This window comes from Orbilia oligospora, assembly GCF_000225545.1.
Source record: "Orbilia oligospora ATCC 24927 unplaced genomic scaffold scaffold00004, whole genome shotgun sequence".
NCBI classification, from domain to species: Eukaryota; Fungi; Ascomycota; class Orbiliomycetes; order Orbiliales; family Orbiliaceae; genus Orbilia; species Orbilia oligospora.
The window spans coordinates 703,418-718,914 of record NW_011645561.1 but is presented as its reverse complement, the minus strand read 5'-3'; the positions used below and the strand labels follow the sequence as shown (position 1 = coordinate 718,914).

The 15,497-nt window shown below is 44.9% G+C and overlaps 5 protein-coding genes across 5 annotated transcripts; 4 read left to right on the top strand and 1 right to left on the bottom strand.

Annotated features, from left to right (window-relative positions):
• Window positions 1-254: 254 nt before the first annotated feature.
• AOL_s00004g218 (uncharacterized protein) lies at window positions 255-2,051 on the bottom strand (the record flags this gene model as incomplete). Its single annotated transcript, XM_011118868.1, has 3 exons — window positions 255-340; window positions 408-1,147; window positions 1,222-2,051. The coding sequence occupies 3 exons, from the start codon at window positions 2,049-2,051 to the stop codon at window positions 255-257; spliced, it is 1,656 nt and encodes a 551-aa protein (XP_011117170.1).
• A 6,568-nt stretch (window positions 2,052-8,619) lies between these two features.
• Window positions 8,620-9,558, top strand: AOL_s00004g217 (uncharacterized protein; the record flags this gene model as incomplete). The annotated part of the gene is made up of 3 exons (XM_011118867.1): window positions 8,620-9,007; window positions 9,096-9,222; window positions 9,348-9,558. The coding sequence occupies 3 exons, from the start codon at window positions 8,620-8,622 to the stop codon at window positions 9,556-9,558; spliced, it is 726 nt and encodes a 241-aa protein (XP_011117169.1).
• Window positions 9,559-9,587: 29 nt separating this feature from the next.
• AOL_s00004g216 (uncharacterized protein) lies at window positions 9,588-10,097 on the top strand (the record flags this gene model as incomplete). Its single annotated transcript, XM_011118866.1, has 1 exon — window positions 9,588-10,097. The coding sequence occupies one exon, from the start codon at window positions 9,588-9,590 to the stop codon at window positions 10,095-10,097; it is 510 nt and encodes a 169-aa protein (XP_011117168.1).
• A 1,159-nt stretch (window positions 10,098-11,256) lies between these two features.
• Window positions 11,257-12,620, top strand: AOL_s00004g215 (uncharacterized protein; the record flags this gene model as incomplete). The annotated part of the gene is made up of 5 exons (XM_011118865.1): window positions 11,257-11,374; window positions 11,467-11,500; window positions 11,574-11,857; window positions 11,944-12,256; window positions 12,341-12,620. The coding sequence occupies 5 exons, from the start codon at window positions 11,257-11,259 to the stop codon at window positions 12,618-12,620; spliced, it is 1,029 nt and encodes a 342-aa protein (XP_011117167.1).
• Window positions 12,621-13,843: 1,223 nt separating this feature from the next.
• AOL_s00004g214 (uncharacterized protein) lies at window positions 13,844-15,265 on the top strand (the record flags this gene model as incomplete). Its single annotated transcript, XM_011118864.1, has 1 exon — window positions 13,844-15,265. One exon carries the CDS (start codon window positions 13,844-13,846, stop codon window positions 15,263-15,265), a length of 1,422 nt encoding a protein of 473 aa, XP_011117166.1.
• Window positions 15,266-15,497: the final 232 nt, after the last annotated feature.

Sequence of the window (15,497 nt, the reverse complement as noted above, 5' to 3'; positions counted from 1 at the left end):
TGGCGACGATGGATTGAGTATATATATATAAACGAGATGGCGATGGCGATGGTGATGGTGATATTATAAACAACGACGACGGATGATATGTGGGATTGACAAGAGCGATTAGGAGGTAGCGCGCTCGCCTGCGCATGAAGTGAGCAAAGTCGAAACTATAGCGCAAAAGGGTATGCCAGTGGACCCATGTCAACGGATGCACGACATGGGTAGGGGTGTCGAGGATAAACGTGGAAGGAATGAGGTGTAGAGAGTCAGGGTCCGCCGCGTCCGCCGGGACGATTGGCAGGGCCGCTGTGCTGACCATCTTCTCCTCGAACTCGTGCCCATTCTCCCCGTCCTAGATATAAACTGTTAGAACCTAATCGATGGTGACGACGATGCGATATCGGGATATGCCAACATACCACTCTCCCGCGGCCGCTTCTCAGCCTCAGACGGCCGTTGCAATTCCAGATGCGCAGCAGCGCCAGCTCCAACTTCAGCAGCAAGTACAGCAGCGACATATTCCTTGAACTCTTGTTCCTCCCTCATATCCTCCCTCATCAGTCGGTTCTTATCCTCATTGCTTAGGTTCTTCCGTCGCTTTTCCCTAATCTCGTCGATTATATAAAGCAAGACTTCCTCGGGACATCTAGTCCTCGGTAGGCCGTGCATTCGTGGATTCCGCACGTATCGTCGAGTAACGTCTGCAGCGCCACCGTCGTGCGAAAACGCGACGCAGTAAGCAATCTGCTTACCCCATCCTTCCGTATACAGGCGAGGTTGGTCCCAGGCCTCCTCACAAGCATCAACGTGTACCCATCGTTGTTGGTGATCAGAATAGACCTCGGTCCAGACGTGATCCTCTGAATTCCAAATCCAGCGTACTCGTCCACCGACTGCTCTGCACAACATGCTGAAACAGTTTGCCCATTCACCACATCGTCCTCTTCGTGCCTCGAGCAATGCCCAGACGTCGCTATATCTTGGGAAGCGCTCGTGTCGTTGGCAATCCTGTTTTGGGCATTTGTATAATTCCGTCCTTGTCGCACCTCGGACAATCTCATCAGGGTTGGGTGGCGTTAGACCTTGGAGTTCTGTTTTTGATCCGCAGTTGGGACAGATTGGACAGTCGACCCATGTGAAGAAAGTACGTTTAAACCACCTGGAAAAAAAATGACGCCTTAGTATACGATTGGTCTTACCTTTGAAGGAACGGAGGAGTATGTTTCGTCGTACCTTAATAGGGCTCTGATAACGCAGTCTTGATAGCCCCATTTTTCTTTGAACTGGCCTAAACTCTGAGCCTCAGCCTTGAAAAGCATATGCTCCTCTTCGGCTTCGCCATATATCTGGTCTAAAGGAATAACACTCAAAGCATTATCTAACAGTCCAGGATTCTCATATCTAACTGGAGTTTCCGATAGACCCATCAAGAAATTCCTAAACTGTGTTGAAGCGGAGTCGGATGGAGGCTGGGGTTGTCGGGGAACAGGTCGGACGGCAACATAAGGAGGTGGTAAGTTAGAAGATGTCGGTGCACTATTTACTCTTGTGAAGGGTCTGGTGGGAGTCGGAGGAGGTCTTAAATGACTTGATGAGGCGGAAGCGGAAGCGGATTGTTGAGAAGGTTGTTGGTATGGATATTGGGGATGGGGTTGGGGATGGGGTTGGGGTTGGAACTGCGGTTGCGATGGAGACATTGGTAGCGGTGATGTCGGAGCGGGAGTCATATACGATGACGATGAAGATTGAGATTGGGCAGAAGGAGATGGATAATTGTTAGGAATCTTTGGCGGTACAGGCGGCGGCCTGGGAGACCTGGCAGCGGCAGACGACGATGAAGTCGGAGGCGCAGGTGAAGGAGTATGTCGGTGAAGGGGAGCGGGAGGGACAGGCGACCGACTCCGCGATCTTGAAGTCGACTGGACTCTTTTCCTTAAAGCCTCTTGAGCACGTCTTGTCTGTTGAGTGGCTAACAGTTGACTGAATTGCTGGGTAAGGTCCTTAGCCCATGCCTCCACCTCTGCCGGGTCAGTTCTGAAGGGTTGCTGTTGTTGGTGATCCATGATGTCGAAGGGGCAGATATATGTCGTCCTATATTTCGATCCAAGCGGGCGGGGAATAGAAGAGAAGAGGAAGAGGAGTAGTAGAAGAAGGAGAAGAAGAAGAGGAAGAAGAGGAATAGTAAAACGGGCAACAGTAGTATAGTAGTACCGAGGAAAAGAAATAAATCACTCCACAAGTACTGGGATAAAGAGGGACAAGAACGATCGAGACGAAGATGATGGGGGACGAGGAGATATGTATTGCCGGGCGGGCACAGGGTGACGACGACTTGCTCGGGCAGACTATTCACGAGCGGCAACGACGACGACAACGACGACGACCGTTCACCTGCGCATATGGATCGTATAAGAAGGGAGGGGGGTCCGGAGGGCGTCCCAGATGTCGTTGCCCGGAAGTCGTAAGCTCAGGTTGATGATTCCTCCATATACCTTTGTATACTATTCTGTCTATTCCAAAATATGGGAGGCAAAAAAGGAATTAGACTGCTAAGACTCAACGGCCGGGAGCTGACGAGTCGAGTTAACGTTTCCCTCTTGGTTCGTTCCTATGTACTTATTGTTCCCTATCTGGTTTGAGGTCGGAGATGTCGGAATGTGCAATGCAAGATCAATCAACAGTGCTAGTGGTTCCTACTGTTTGGGCCAGATATCAAAATGGGTGATGAATGTGGATGATGAGGCTGAATCCCTGAGACGAGGATGATGAGGGGGGGGTTGGGGGCAAGCCAGAAGAAATTAAAATCGTACGTCGTAGAAGAGTATATATCTTTTGAGATAGTACACTACTCAGTTATAGCAAATCGAATATAGAATATAAAACAGAGGAGGGAGTAAGATGCGTCGTAAAGAGAAGGCAAGTCCGTCCAGTTTTGAGAAAAAACTCGAATTCGTAATGGGATGGATGGCAAATGGCAAAAAAATGAGGAGAACCGAGTCAAGTCCCAGTCCAAGTCCAAATCCAAGTCAAATCAAAATCCGAAGACACCTTGCACGGCGGCAGCAGCAGCAGCAGCAGACCAGTATCGATACTATAGTGGTAAAAAAACAGACTAAAAATGAATAAAGAATCGAATGAAAAGAGAAATGGGCCCGCACCGCACACTTTCCCTTCTCTTCCAAAGTGGCCATGCCAAATACATAGCCTTAGGCCTGGCCAGCTTACGCAACTGCGCAGAACTCTGGGCCGAGTCCGACTTCCTCCTTCTTTCTCGTTAGGGGTGTGGCGGAGGACACGCAATGGCAAAAGAAAACATGCTTGCACTGCAGCCTATGAAGCTTGGCAATTTGTCCGGACGGCCAAAATTACGCGTCCTCGCACACCACATCGATATCACTTGTTCCTTTCCCTTGGCCATGGGTTTGGACATTTTCGCCGGGAACATTTTAATATTGCGCTAAGCAGGAGCAGGCGGCGTGGAGGATTGCATGTTGGGATAGAGCACCGCTGACAATCTGGGGAATCGTGAGTGGCCCGTGATATATCTCTATCGAATCTTCGAAACTGGATCCTGGATGTATACATATGATGTCGACAAAGAAAAAGTATACGAATGTCTGGTCCTGTATGCGGAATATGAGAAAAGTCAACCTCTGAATATGAATTCTAAGTTAAGGGCCACTAAAACTCTGTGTCTCCCCACCATACCCTGGGAACGTTTCGAGTCCTGCACAACTACAGCAGTACTGTCGACTCTGCTTCGAAACATTTCCCCCCCTCTATTTTGCGAACATCTGGTATTGGCTTCCGTTTCACATATTGCTCCCCAGTTAGTCTTAGAAAGCGCCTACCAGTCTTCCTAATCGGATGGCCGCGATCAAGAATGGACATCCCATCCATATCCAGTCTTCACCTCCGAACACCCGAGGCCTGAACCAGCTCTTGACTGTCAAATTCAACAATTACACAGCCGCGCATTCGCCACACTCCCCACTTATTTCTATTCTTCTCACACAAAAAGAGGATTTGTATTATTCAAAAAAAACCCTTTCCCCTCATTTTTTCTCTTTTTCTCTTTTTCGTTTCCTAAGAAATTTCACCGCCACATCTTAATTCCATGACACAGTAAACCCCTGACGTAACCGGGACTTGCAAACAGTCATTAGAAAGCTGGAGGTCCTCGTCACCGACCAGCTAGTTTTGATTCGTCAAAATTGAACTCGTCAGTTCGATGTACCCGACCGGCCTGAACCAGCTATACAATGACCAAAACTCCATGTGATGTCCGCTGAGGAATGTTCTTCTGTCTAAGCTTGCGTGTCCGCCGGTTTATCGATCGCCCATGCCAAGACTCCTCCAGCTGTTGCATTTTGCACGTATTCAACACAAAACTTCTTCCAATCCGAACAAAAATCCTCCGTGTCTCGAAAACTAAACGATACCGTTGGCATTGAAGGGACATCTAAAAGGTAGGTCTCATCTCGTAACGATCACTATTAAACTCATATATCCGTCGGACGAACCTTTTTCTCCACCTTTCCCGTGGCCATAGTCCAATTGATCGAGATATCCCCGAATAAACTCGGGCACAGCACTCGCTTCCCGGTAGTACCAACGTCTCAGGTATCACGATCTACGACATGGGAACAGAAGATTTTTCTCTCCTCTCATTGATCGTCTTCAAGCTTATGAAATCGCCATCTATCAATTAATTCTTATTCCCATTGGACCAACATAATTTCCCATACCAATACTTCCCGAGCTTTTTTTTGCCCCCCGCTGGATGAATTCCCATCCTGCCCGGAGGAACAGCAGAAGGACGCGTCACCTCCCCTCCACAACATATAAAACCCCATTCGCAATTACAACAAACCTCGTAATTACATTCCTCATTTGGGGGTTCCCGTATAAAAAAACCACCTCGGAGGCGTGAATTAAAATTTAAAGATAAACGTTACGGTGCGGGATCTGGACATTGGACGTCCACATAGACATAAGAATTTGGATACGCATGTATCAATGGCGTATGCATGGCGTGTCAGATTCTTCCAAGGGTTTCATTTTCCTTTTGATTTTTTTTAGGAGGAAACATTCTTTTTGAACCCTGGGAGCTGCGCTGGGTCAGCAGGACGCCGCGCGCTCTCGCTTTCTTTTTTCTTCTTCTGTGAAGGCAAAAATGAAACATTGTGATATGATTTGAATTCCTTTATATATCTGCGTATATCGTACGTATCTTCCAACGTTGACTGCTTTTTTAGCCACGGGTCAGGCGAATATAAAAGACTCCTCGGCGCCGAAAAACTGAGCCGCTTCACAGTGTTCTTTGTCACAAATGAATATTCAATTCTCTCAGGAGCCCGTCTCGTCAAAAAATAATATAAAGCCCTATCTAGGGATATATTATGTAAGAATGTATAATATCACCCCGGCGGAGCAACAACGGTAGTAAGAAAACCCCACTGACCGCGGTGGCCGCGGTCATATATTGGCAGTAGGATACTATTACCCGCCAAAAATACAACAACGGCTGGTTCGTTTTTGAAAACCACCTGGCAAATTTATATATACGCCAACAGGTCATTCCAAATAACCATATTATCACTATAGTACGAATTGCACGACGTGTTCACTCATCGCATCGTCCTAACCTTTTCACCATCCTATGGAGGCAAAGAATAACACAAGACAAGCATCTGACTGACCACATGCCTGAAATACAAAAAAAAACTTTTACACACGTATCCACACATTCAAAAGAGGGTGATAAGCATCGTATATCCCCGACGCTTGTGTAAATGTGGTATATAACGAGAAAGAACATATTCCGAAGAAACAACTAGACCACGAGCTCGTCAAGATTTTAAGCTTGCGTAACCAGTGAAGCTTACGTCTCCACTTTCTTCCACAACCTTTTTTTTCTTTTCCATTCGCTCTGTGCTGTTTCGTTTCCTGTTCGTATGCGCGGGCGTGCCAGGGTATTAGGATTGAGGCTTCTTTTTCATCAGGATTAGGCAGCTGTAAGCCTGGTTGAATGCTTTGTGTGGAGGAATAAACCAGGATTTTGATGTAGTTGGGTTAGAGGTTTCATGATAGACATGCATGTGTACATCGGGCGATTGATGACTATGTATGCCTGTAGCTCTCACATTTCTTGATAATATTGATATTGATAGGCTTGGATGGCAGGCGGATAGTTGACCAAAAACTACGTTGAGGATATCGTGACCTCACTAACTATAAACAAACCTCTGAGATGAAAAAAACGAGGGTATGATATGATGAGTGAACCTTTGAAGTCGGTATCATCTGCTACAATCACTCCTCGATATACGCTACCCCATCAACCGTAGACTGGTTATTTTAACCTTTTTTCCTTTCTTTTGGTGGGACAAGTTTGCTATACCTGTTATCCACTCTCGTTTCATAAACCTTCCTTTTACCGCTGTTACGCAAAATCAAGTATCTGGCATCTAATGATAAAACCATGTCCATAATTCAGTAGCCTCACCTTCCAGGCAAGCATTCAAAAGCTAGAAAACCACCCGCATAACAAGCCGCATGAAAAATCCGGTATAAAGCTTCCCTACCAGTGCAACCTATTCTTCTTGGCGATAACTATATTTCCTCATCATGGGCAGTAGGTGATAGGTGATCGATCGATCTATGCATCAACGAGTGATCCTAAGCTCTTTTTTGAATAGGAGGTTTACGTACGCCTTTCCGGGGGGTTCGTTTGGAAACTGGCTAATGTAGGCGGCCGGGTTTGATTTGATAGCTCTGTACTTACGTTTGCAGCATGATCAAGAGAGGGATGATAGGGATGTAAGGTGCAGAGATCCGTGCCCTTTGCGTGCTTCTTGAGGATCGTGCATATTGGATATATATCGCACAGACTTTGTGTGGAATGAGAGGTGAAAGGTATTGGTACCTTTGTATACTTGGAGGCTGAGGAAGGGGGGGGGGGGATGCTGTCCCCGGGGCGTTCTTTTCCGGGAAGTTGAAGATTTGAGGATGATCGGGAAGTGTATAAATGAATTTTCCTCCTGGAAAATATCTGGGGTTTAAATTTTGGTGGCGAAGAAATTGAAAGGCTGGTTGCGGACGGGAGGCGACAGCTGAGTGTCGACCCATTATCAGGAATCGAAAATCGAAAAACTCGTGAAATCTCGAGATCATCTGCTAGTCATGGTAAGTAATACTATGAGATTCACGAAAGCTCGTTGTGTATCAAATGTTATACATTCACTTGACTTTCTACAAGATTTATACACCCTGTAATACTTCCACGTGGAAGTGGTATATACTTACGCAGGAGATCTCGAGATCGACGATATCGCGATACTGCCTACGACACTACTACAGTCAATCCAACGACTTTATGATATAGACATCCATGAACATGGCATAATCATTCTAAAATATGACTTTCGAATGTTGGTAAGTTAATATATCGCTTGAGATATATTCTGTGCGTTTAATAAAAACACTCGAAATGAAGAATTGAAGTCGTAATATCGGTCAGTCGGTCAGGGATCAGCTCTGAAATTAATATTTTGAAAATTAAGATTGGTGTTAGCCGTAGAAAATCTCATATATTGTAGGTTTGTAGTTTCATAGACTATAATTTCAATCATGAATTCACTGTTTACTTCGTGAATAAGATAGCAGCTACTTGGCTCTACGAAGTGGACTTAGGGTTAGATTTAGATGGAGACCCCAAACGATTGAGAATATCTAAGCATGTGAAATAGATTCAAGCCTTATAGAAGATTTTTGCTCGGTAAAGAATATACAATTCCTAGTAACTCTAAAGAAAACAATCCGTAGAATCGCCTCCTCATTCTCACGAGTACATACATTGCGTTCTTTAGCTCCAGCGTTTCTGATGGTCTAAGCTCCAAACTCTTAATAAAAAATCATCTTCTAAACCTTATCCACAGCCTCTTACCAACTTCGTCTAAGCTTTGCCATTCTAGAAACTTAAATTAACTCTAAATTTGAACTTTATATGTCCACGAATCATACCAACATCCCAGTGACTTTGTTGGATTTTTGTATGGGACAACGCGTTTCAGCCCTAGTCTTTCGCAACTGGATCAATTTAACTCCGCGCCTCAGCCTCGTATTCGATGATGTGATAAGAAACTAGATAAGGATGGAGAAAATACGAATAATAGAACGAATCAACTATAACATTCCCATCGAGAGGCGTGAGGAGCCGTGCTGATTAACCAAATTAAAGGGAACAGTTCTCGGAATTAATAATAAACAAACATTCTATTTGTTGCGTTCTTTATAGACGTCGATACCGATATATTTTATATGTATTATAATAATGGGGCTTTTGATATACACTAGATTCCATCTTTTATATTCTCATTGAAGTCCGGTCTAGATCTTTTCAGCCCCATAACGTTACGGTCAACTCCTCCCGTGTATCAATATCCCATTCTATTTTAGCTTACGCGTCACCCCAATTAACCCCGCTATCACCTGTATTCATCGTTTCACTCAATAATCAAAAGCGTCAGCTAAAAGGAATATCCAGCCCTGACAATCAATTAACACTAAATCGCCATATATTTACTATCTCCTAATCAACTCCAAAAAATCTTGAAAAGGAAATTTAAAATGTCTAATTTGGCCCCCACCCAAATCATAACAACTACCACCCCCTCCGGCGCCTCCACAGTCCACTCTTCCTCACCAATCGCTTTCGTTCCTCTAAACCCCCCTTACAACACACTCTTAGCTGGTAATGTCTTTACAACCCACACCTTCCCTACCGTCTTGTCAGACGAAGGCGACATTAAACGACATGAAGCCTATGTCCCTAAGGGAATTGGCGTAAAAAACGGAGTAGTAGCGGTAATGAATAAGTTTCTACCAGGGGCAGAGTGTCCAGCACATAGAACCGAGACAATCGACTTTGGAGTTGTTGTGGAAGGGGAGCTGGAGGTTTTATTGGATGGTGGGGAGAAGAAGAGGTTTGGGAGGGGGGATGTGGTTGTTCAGAGAGGTTAGTACTTTTTAATGCTTACAGTCTTAAGTACTGTTATAAAGTTGAATTTAGGGTATAAAAGGCCAATAATATGTAATATACATAGGAACGTATCATGGATGGAGGAACCCGAGTATGGAGAATGAGACATTGGTGTTTTTTGTGGCTGTTGCAGCGGAGGCTGTTGTTGTTGGTGAGGAGGTGCTTGGGGAGGATTTGAAGAATCTGGGGATGTAGGTATATAGCTTTGCTTGTCTTAGTACCTCTTTTATCCGGGTACTAGGTGAGGATATGGATGTTTTAGTCAGTATACGGTCAGAGAACTAGGTTGCCTAGATCTGATACGGGTGGCTTATAGATACTACCTATGGATCGAGCACAAGCTTGCGATGGATATCGCGAGGACTAGTGCAACATGGCTTGACAAAAAATATGAACTTGCATTTGAAACGGTAGTTCAATATGACCTAAGTAATCTAAGATCTCAAGAACTACAAACTGGTTTTGTTCTCAATTTTGCGATCTTTTCTGGTGCCGACACTACCCAACTGACACTCGGGTACTCCTAGATAGCTATAGAACCGTCTCAGATAAGGCCATGCCTGACCTAGTCTCGGGACCAGCTGCCCGCACTCCGACCAAAGTACCTAATCCAAATATTAAAGAGAGCAGTAAAGCCATGAAAAACCTCCCCCTCCCGCCTCAGCACCTCCAGCACCTGCAAGTCCTCTCCCACGAGATCTCAAATCTCCATAGAACAAAAGCCTCCCTCCCTTCCACGCATCCGGTGCTAGAAGAAGATTTTGACCCAGATATAGTAATAAAACCAATATTGAGTACATACTACCACCAACTCTCTAAACTGTTTGATGGAAGGGAACATTCAAATATATGGATCGGGTTTCATAGTGCACTGTTAAAAGTTTGGGAATGGGGGGATGTAGAGATGGCAGTTGATGGCTTTTGGGACACTGTCGAGGAGTATTTCGCAGTGAAGAAGGAGAATAGAATAATTACCACTAATAGTAAACCAAAGTCGAAGGAGAGTGCGCGTATGTCAGAAGTAGTCTCGTATCCGGTGTCAGAAGGTCACGTATATCGTGAATGAGTTGGGGGAAGCACGTGAGAGAGAGGGAATGTGTGTTGTTGCCATGTTGCAGATCCCAAAAGAGGTTCCGATTGGTTAAAGCATGACGTCACCAGATCCGAATCCAATCCAGCCTCTCCTTCTTAGCCTTTCGATCTGGCTCTCCATGGAAACAAAGTTTTTTTTGGTTGGTGGTGAAGCATGAAATGGTCGACTGGAAACGGAGTGTTTGGTCGGATTCGAGACACCAAGACAACGACCAGGTAACTAGCAAAGTGGGGTTTCTGCGGGGTTGCTATGCTCTGAGTATGTCGACCCGGCCGACGTTTCATGTCACTCGAATTGAATATAAGTTAATCTGTTGATGAAGATATCGTGAAGTTTTATATACTACTTAGGTACTCAAGTAATTTAATTGTTCTGGAGGTAGTCAAGGGTGTAACTAACTATTGAACCCTGATAATAAGTATTTTCAGGGTAGTTCACAGAACCCGGTTCGATCGATTGAATGTAATTGGCGACAAACGTCATAGTTCTTCGACCTGGCCGCACAACACAGCTCACTCACACTCGTTAACCTTAACTCCATTGCATTACACGTCCCCATTCCTTGCTCAAAAACCAGGATTTTTTATGCTCCCCTTCCATCGCAGCTTCCGGCGAACCAATTGGATTTGTCAAAAGGGAAAAAAAGGAAAAGTATAATCCATTTTAATCGCCGGGGGCTTGCGGGCTTGCGGGCGCATTTGGTCTGGTTTAAGCCCGTTGGAAGCGAATGCTGTCTTTTAGCTCAAAAGGGTGGTTGGAGATACTTAAAACCTCTTTTCTTCCCTTCTCCCCCTCCACTTCCTCCCCTCGATCTCTCTCTTACTTCTACTTTTCTATCTATCTACATACTCTGGTTCATAAGGAAATTGCTGTGGTCGTTGATATCTTATACTGCCGCAAACAGCCTCGATACTTTTTGTCGCTTTTGTCCAGTCGTTTCAGGCGCAAGCTCGGTTTTTCGTTTGTCGCGGCGTCCGGTTGCTTTAGACTTCCGTGCTTTCTCACTCACTCGTGCAGGTCAGGTCAGGTCAGCTCTTAGCTGTCTGTTCAATTCTCAACCTCACCAACTTTTCAACTAATCCTCAAAACCTTCAAAACCACTTTCTTTACATACTCCAAATTACCGCCCATCATGCATCGCACTTACTCCATGAGATCCGCTCGGGCTCCGACCCAGTCCCAGCTCCAAAACCCGCCTCCTCCGCCTAGCACCACCAAAGCTGGTCGTCTCTTTGGTCGCAGCAACTTTGGTTAGTTCTGATATCCCCGTGGGAGGGTTGTTAGACGGCTTGATTCGGCTGAAGCCAGAATACTGACATTCGATTGTTGATTCTTATTACAGGTCACACGTTCAGAAAATCTGCCGCTGGAGCATTGTAAGTTTCCCTCCTAAAAAAGTCGCGAAGCTGACCAAAAGACGGAAGACTAATATTACTTTGAAAAAAAAAGTGGTCCGGATCTCGCCAAGAAGCTCTCCCAGCTCGTCAAGATGGAAAAGAACCTAATGCGCTCTATGGAACTCGTTAGCCGGGAACGCCGAGAAGTCGCCCGTCAACTATCCATCTGGGGTGAAGAAGCCGACGATGACGTCTCAGATGTCACCGACAAACTCGGTGTCCTCATCTACGAGATTGGTGAACTTGAAGATCAATTTATTGATCGTTATGATCAGTATCGTGTTACCATCAAGTCTATCCGAAACATTGAGGCTTCCGTGCAGCCTAGTCGTGATCGTATGCTCCTCCTCCCTCCCTTTTATACTACCACATCCAAGCCAAAAAAAAGGTCTATAAAATCTAATAAATCCTTGAAATTACAGGTAAACAAAAGATAACCGACCAAATCGCCCACCTTAAATACAAAGAACCAAATTCCCCAAAGATCGTAGTACTAGAACAGGAACTCGTCCGCGCCGAAGCAGAATCCCTAGTCGCGGAGGCACAGCTTTCAAACATCACTCGCGAAAAGCTAAAGGCGGCATTCGCTTACATGTTCGACGCTATGCGCGAGCATAACGAAAAGATGGCATTGATCGCAGGTTACGGAAAACACTTGTTGGAGCTTGTGGACGATAATCCTGTCACTCCTGGTGAGACCAGACCGGCTTATGATGGATATGAAAATAGCAAGCAGTAAGTTCTTTCTTTTCCATTCGAACTACAACAGAAGTTTTTTTTGAAGGGGGTGATATTAATTGGTATTGTTTTATATTATAGTATCATCCAAGACTGCGAAGACGCCCTCTCAAATTGGGTTCCCGGCAACGCAGCCGTCAAATCCTCACTCAGCGTCCGCACACGCAACCACCGTACCAAACGACGTCAACAAACCGAGGGAGTCAGTCTCGATGACCGTGGCTCCTGGGTCTCCGCAGGTGAACACGAGCGAAGAGTCGATGACGATGAGGATGAAGACGATGAAGAAGAGGTTGGAGAGGAAATTGATGATGAAGATGAGGATGTTAAGCTTGCTAGGAAACGTCTTGAGGCGGTTTAGAAACCTCCTCGGAAAGATGTTGATGGGGAAGCTGGAGGTAGGAGAACGGTCATGGGTAATGATAATAATGAGAGGAGGCGAAATACCTGGAGGGTATATCGACATCCAGGCATGTCGATGGGACGGTTCTTGTGTTTTAGGTGATTACGAATGATTGATTGATTCTTATTCGATGGTTGTGTGTAAATTTTCCAAGCCGGCCGATGCTATTTCTACTCCCTCTGTATTCGCTCTTCTTTTTTCTTTTTCTTTGGATTGAATACGAAAGGATAATAATATAAATTCGTTATCTCCATTTCTCTCTATCGTCTACCTCTTACTTGAGCTTAATATGATTAAAAAGGGTGTCGTATTCACTAACCATATTCGAAAGACTTTGTACGACGTTACTATACTCGTGACAAGGATGGAAGATCTCAACTTGTGTACCGGTACCACCGCTGTCTAGCGAATCAGCATGGAATTCTCGTATTTTACAAAGTTCTCTACATGTACATGCTACAGGAGGGGAAAACAAGGGGGAAACCCAATCCAATGGAGTGGGGAAGAAGGAGAATACACTGCAGGACGGGATATCCAGTAACCTTCTCAGGCCCAATTTTCATACAGCCATGTCCATGAGCTCCATCGGCCCCGCTCTTGCATACATAAAATTAACCAACATTGTTGTACAACAAAAAGATAAGAAGATAGATGTATGCGGGGATCTGATGAGCAGGTTTTCTAACTAAGATATAACCTTATGAAACCTTATCATATCTTAATTTATTCGATTATCTACCAAATTTGACAGCAGGGAGAGGCAAGCTAAGAGGCATATAATTAATCAATTTCAATCTTGCTAGCTGGGCTCCGCAGGTCTTCCATTTCCTTCTTTAGTTCCCTTTTCTCAAATATAATCCCGATACTAGTAGTATTATCTTCCTTTACATTATTTCGACTGGTGTAAGGATACTCGCTGCGACACCAGTTTCACGAATTCGAAATAGCGTAGTACATTGACTGTACGCTGTTCTATTATATCCCCGTTCCGATCGATCGATCGAATCCCCCAACATTACTTTACATTCCAACAATTCAACCGACGTCACTTTAATTTGCCCATCCACCCCACGTTCCTCATCACGAGATCGATATCACCACGAGAGAAAGTCCACGTTACAAACCATTACCTCGTATATCAATAGAAGACGGAAGGGGAGAAAAAAAGCAAAGAAGAAAATATGGCATCCCGCTGGCATCCTTCTGCCACCGATCCAAACGTCTACACAACTCCCTTCGACCCAATCGAAAAGATAACACATTACTACGCTGCCACTATAAACCCTCATATACCACAATGGTCTATAACCTCCGGTGCAATCCTCTCTTCTTCTTCAGGTACATACACTCCATCACAAATTAAATCAGCATGGAAAACACTTCGATATCACCATCCTATTATTGCTGTTACTATCAATGATGATGGGACAGGGTTGGTTTATACATCTCCTGAGAGTGATGAAGAGGTTGAGAGGTGGATTGAGGAGACGGTTATTGTTGTCGTAGGTGATGATGATAACAATATTGGTAAAAAAGGAGGGAGATGGGTGTTAGCGCATCAAAGGGTTCCAAAGACGGGTGAGGTATATTGGATTCCGGAGAAAAGAGAAGTGGTATTACACCTCCCTCACCAGATAAGTGATGGTATTGGGTCGATCATCCTACTCAACAACTTTTTGAAAATACTAAGAACTGGAGAGACGATTCCGGCCCCAGGATTTGGAAATGAAGTTGGAAGATTACCGCCTTCTTTGTTTGATACACTGGGGGAGAAAAATTGGAGACATGAAAAGAACTTTGGCTTGAACGATGAGATGGTCAAGACCGCTGAGGGGATTTCTGGAAGGTTCTTGGGGAATGAGAGTATTGCCGTTAGTATCAAGGATGGTGTGGGGATGGATACTGTTCCCGAAGTTCCTTATGGAAGGGTTGAACATGAGTTTGATGAGGAAGAGACAGAAAGGATTGTGAAGGCTTGTAGGGAGATTGGAGTTACGGTTACAAATGCGGTTATGGCTGCTAATGCTCTTGCGATGGCAAAGTATGGTGATATTGAGGAGGAGGGGGAAAAGAAGGAGAAGAAGAAGGAGAGGGCAATAAGCAATCTTGTGTCTGTGAATTATAGACCATTAATTGAGGGAGAAGGGAAGTTGCAAGCTGGAGGAAACATGTTTGTTGACACCTTCAGTGTTTTTGAAGTTGAAAACGATAATGGGCTAAAAGACTTCAAAGAATTTGCCAAAGAAGTCAAAGAAGAACTAAGCAAGTGGAAGAATAACGAGGATTACATCTCATATTCTCCGTTATTGGCCCACCGACTTGAGGAAGTTGCGAAAAAGGGCGTGGAAGAAGGAGATATTGGGAATTCGGGGTTTGTAGTCAGTAGTTTAGGAATCGTGGAGAAGTATTTGAAGGAACAAGTTGACGACTTTTGGTTCGGGATCTCGGTGGCTAGTGTCGGGGCTGGATGCTTGTTTATATGGACGGTCAAGGGACGATTGAGGATTGCGGTTTGTTTTAACAAGTCGTGGTTTGAGGAGGGGGTCATTGAAGGGTTTGTGGACGGCGTGGTGGGTGGGTTGAGGAGGGGCTTGAGGGTTTGATGAAATCGATCTTGTCTATAGTTACCTACCTACCTACCTACCCACCCACCCGGGGAGGTTATTAAACACTTTTCTAGTGATATCGTGATGGTAGAGATGGTGGTTTTATGAATGAGGGGTAATTTTGATATTAATTGATCATTTGTGTCGTGGGTTATTCGAGCACCCTAACGCATGTTTATACGAGATACTCAAGTACTTAAGTTCTATATCCCGTCGTGTCGAGGTTGAC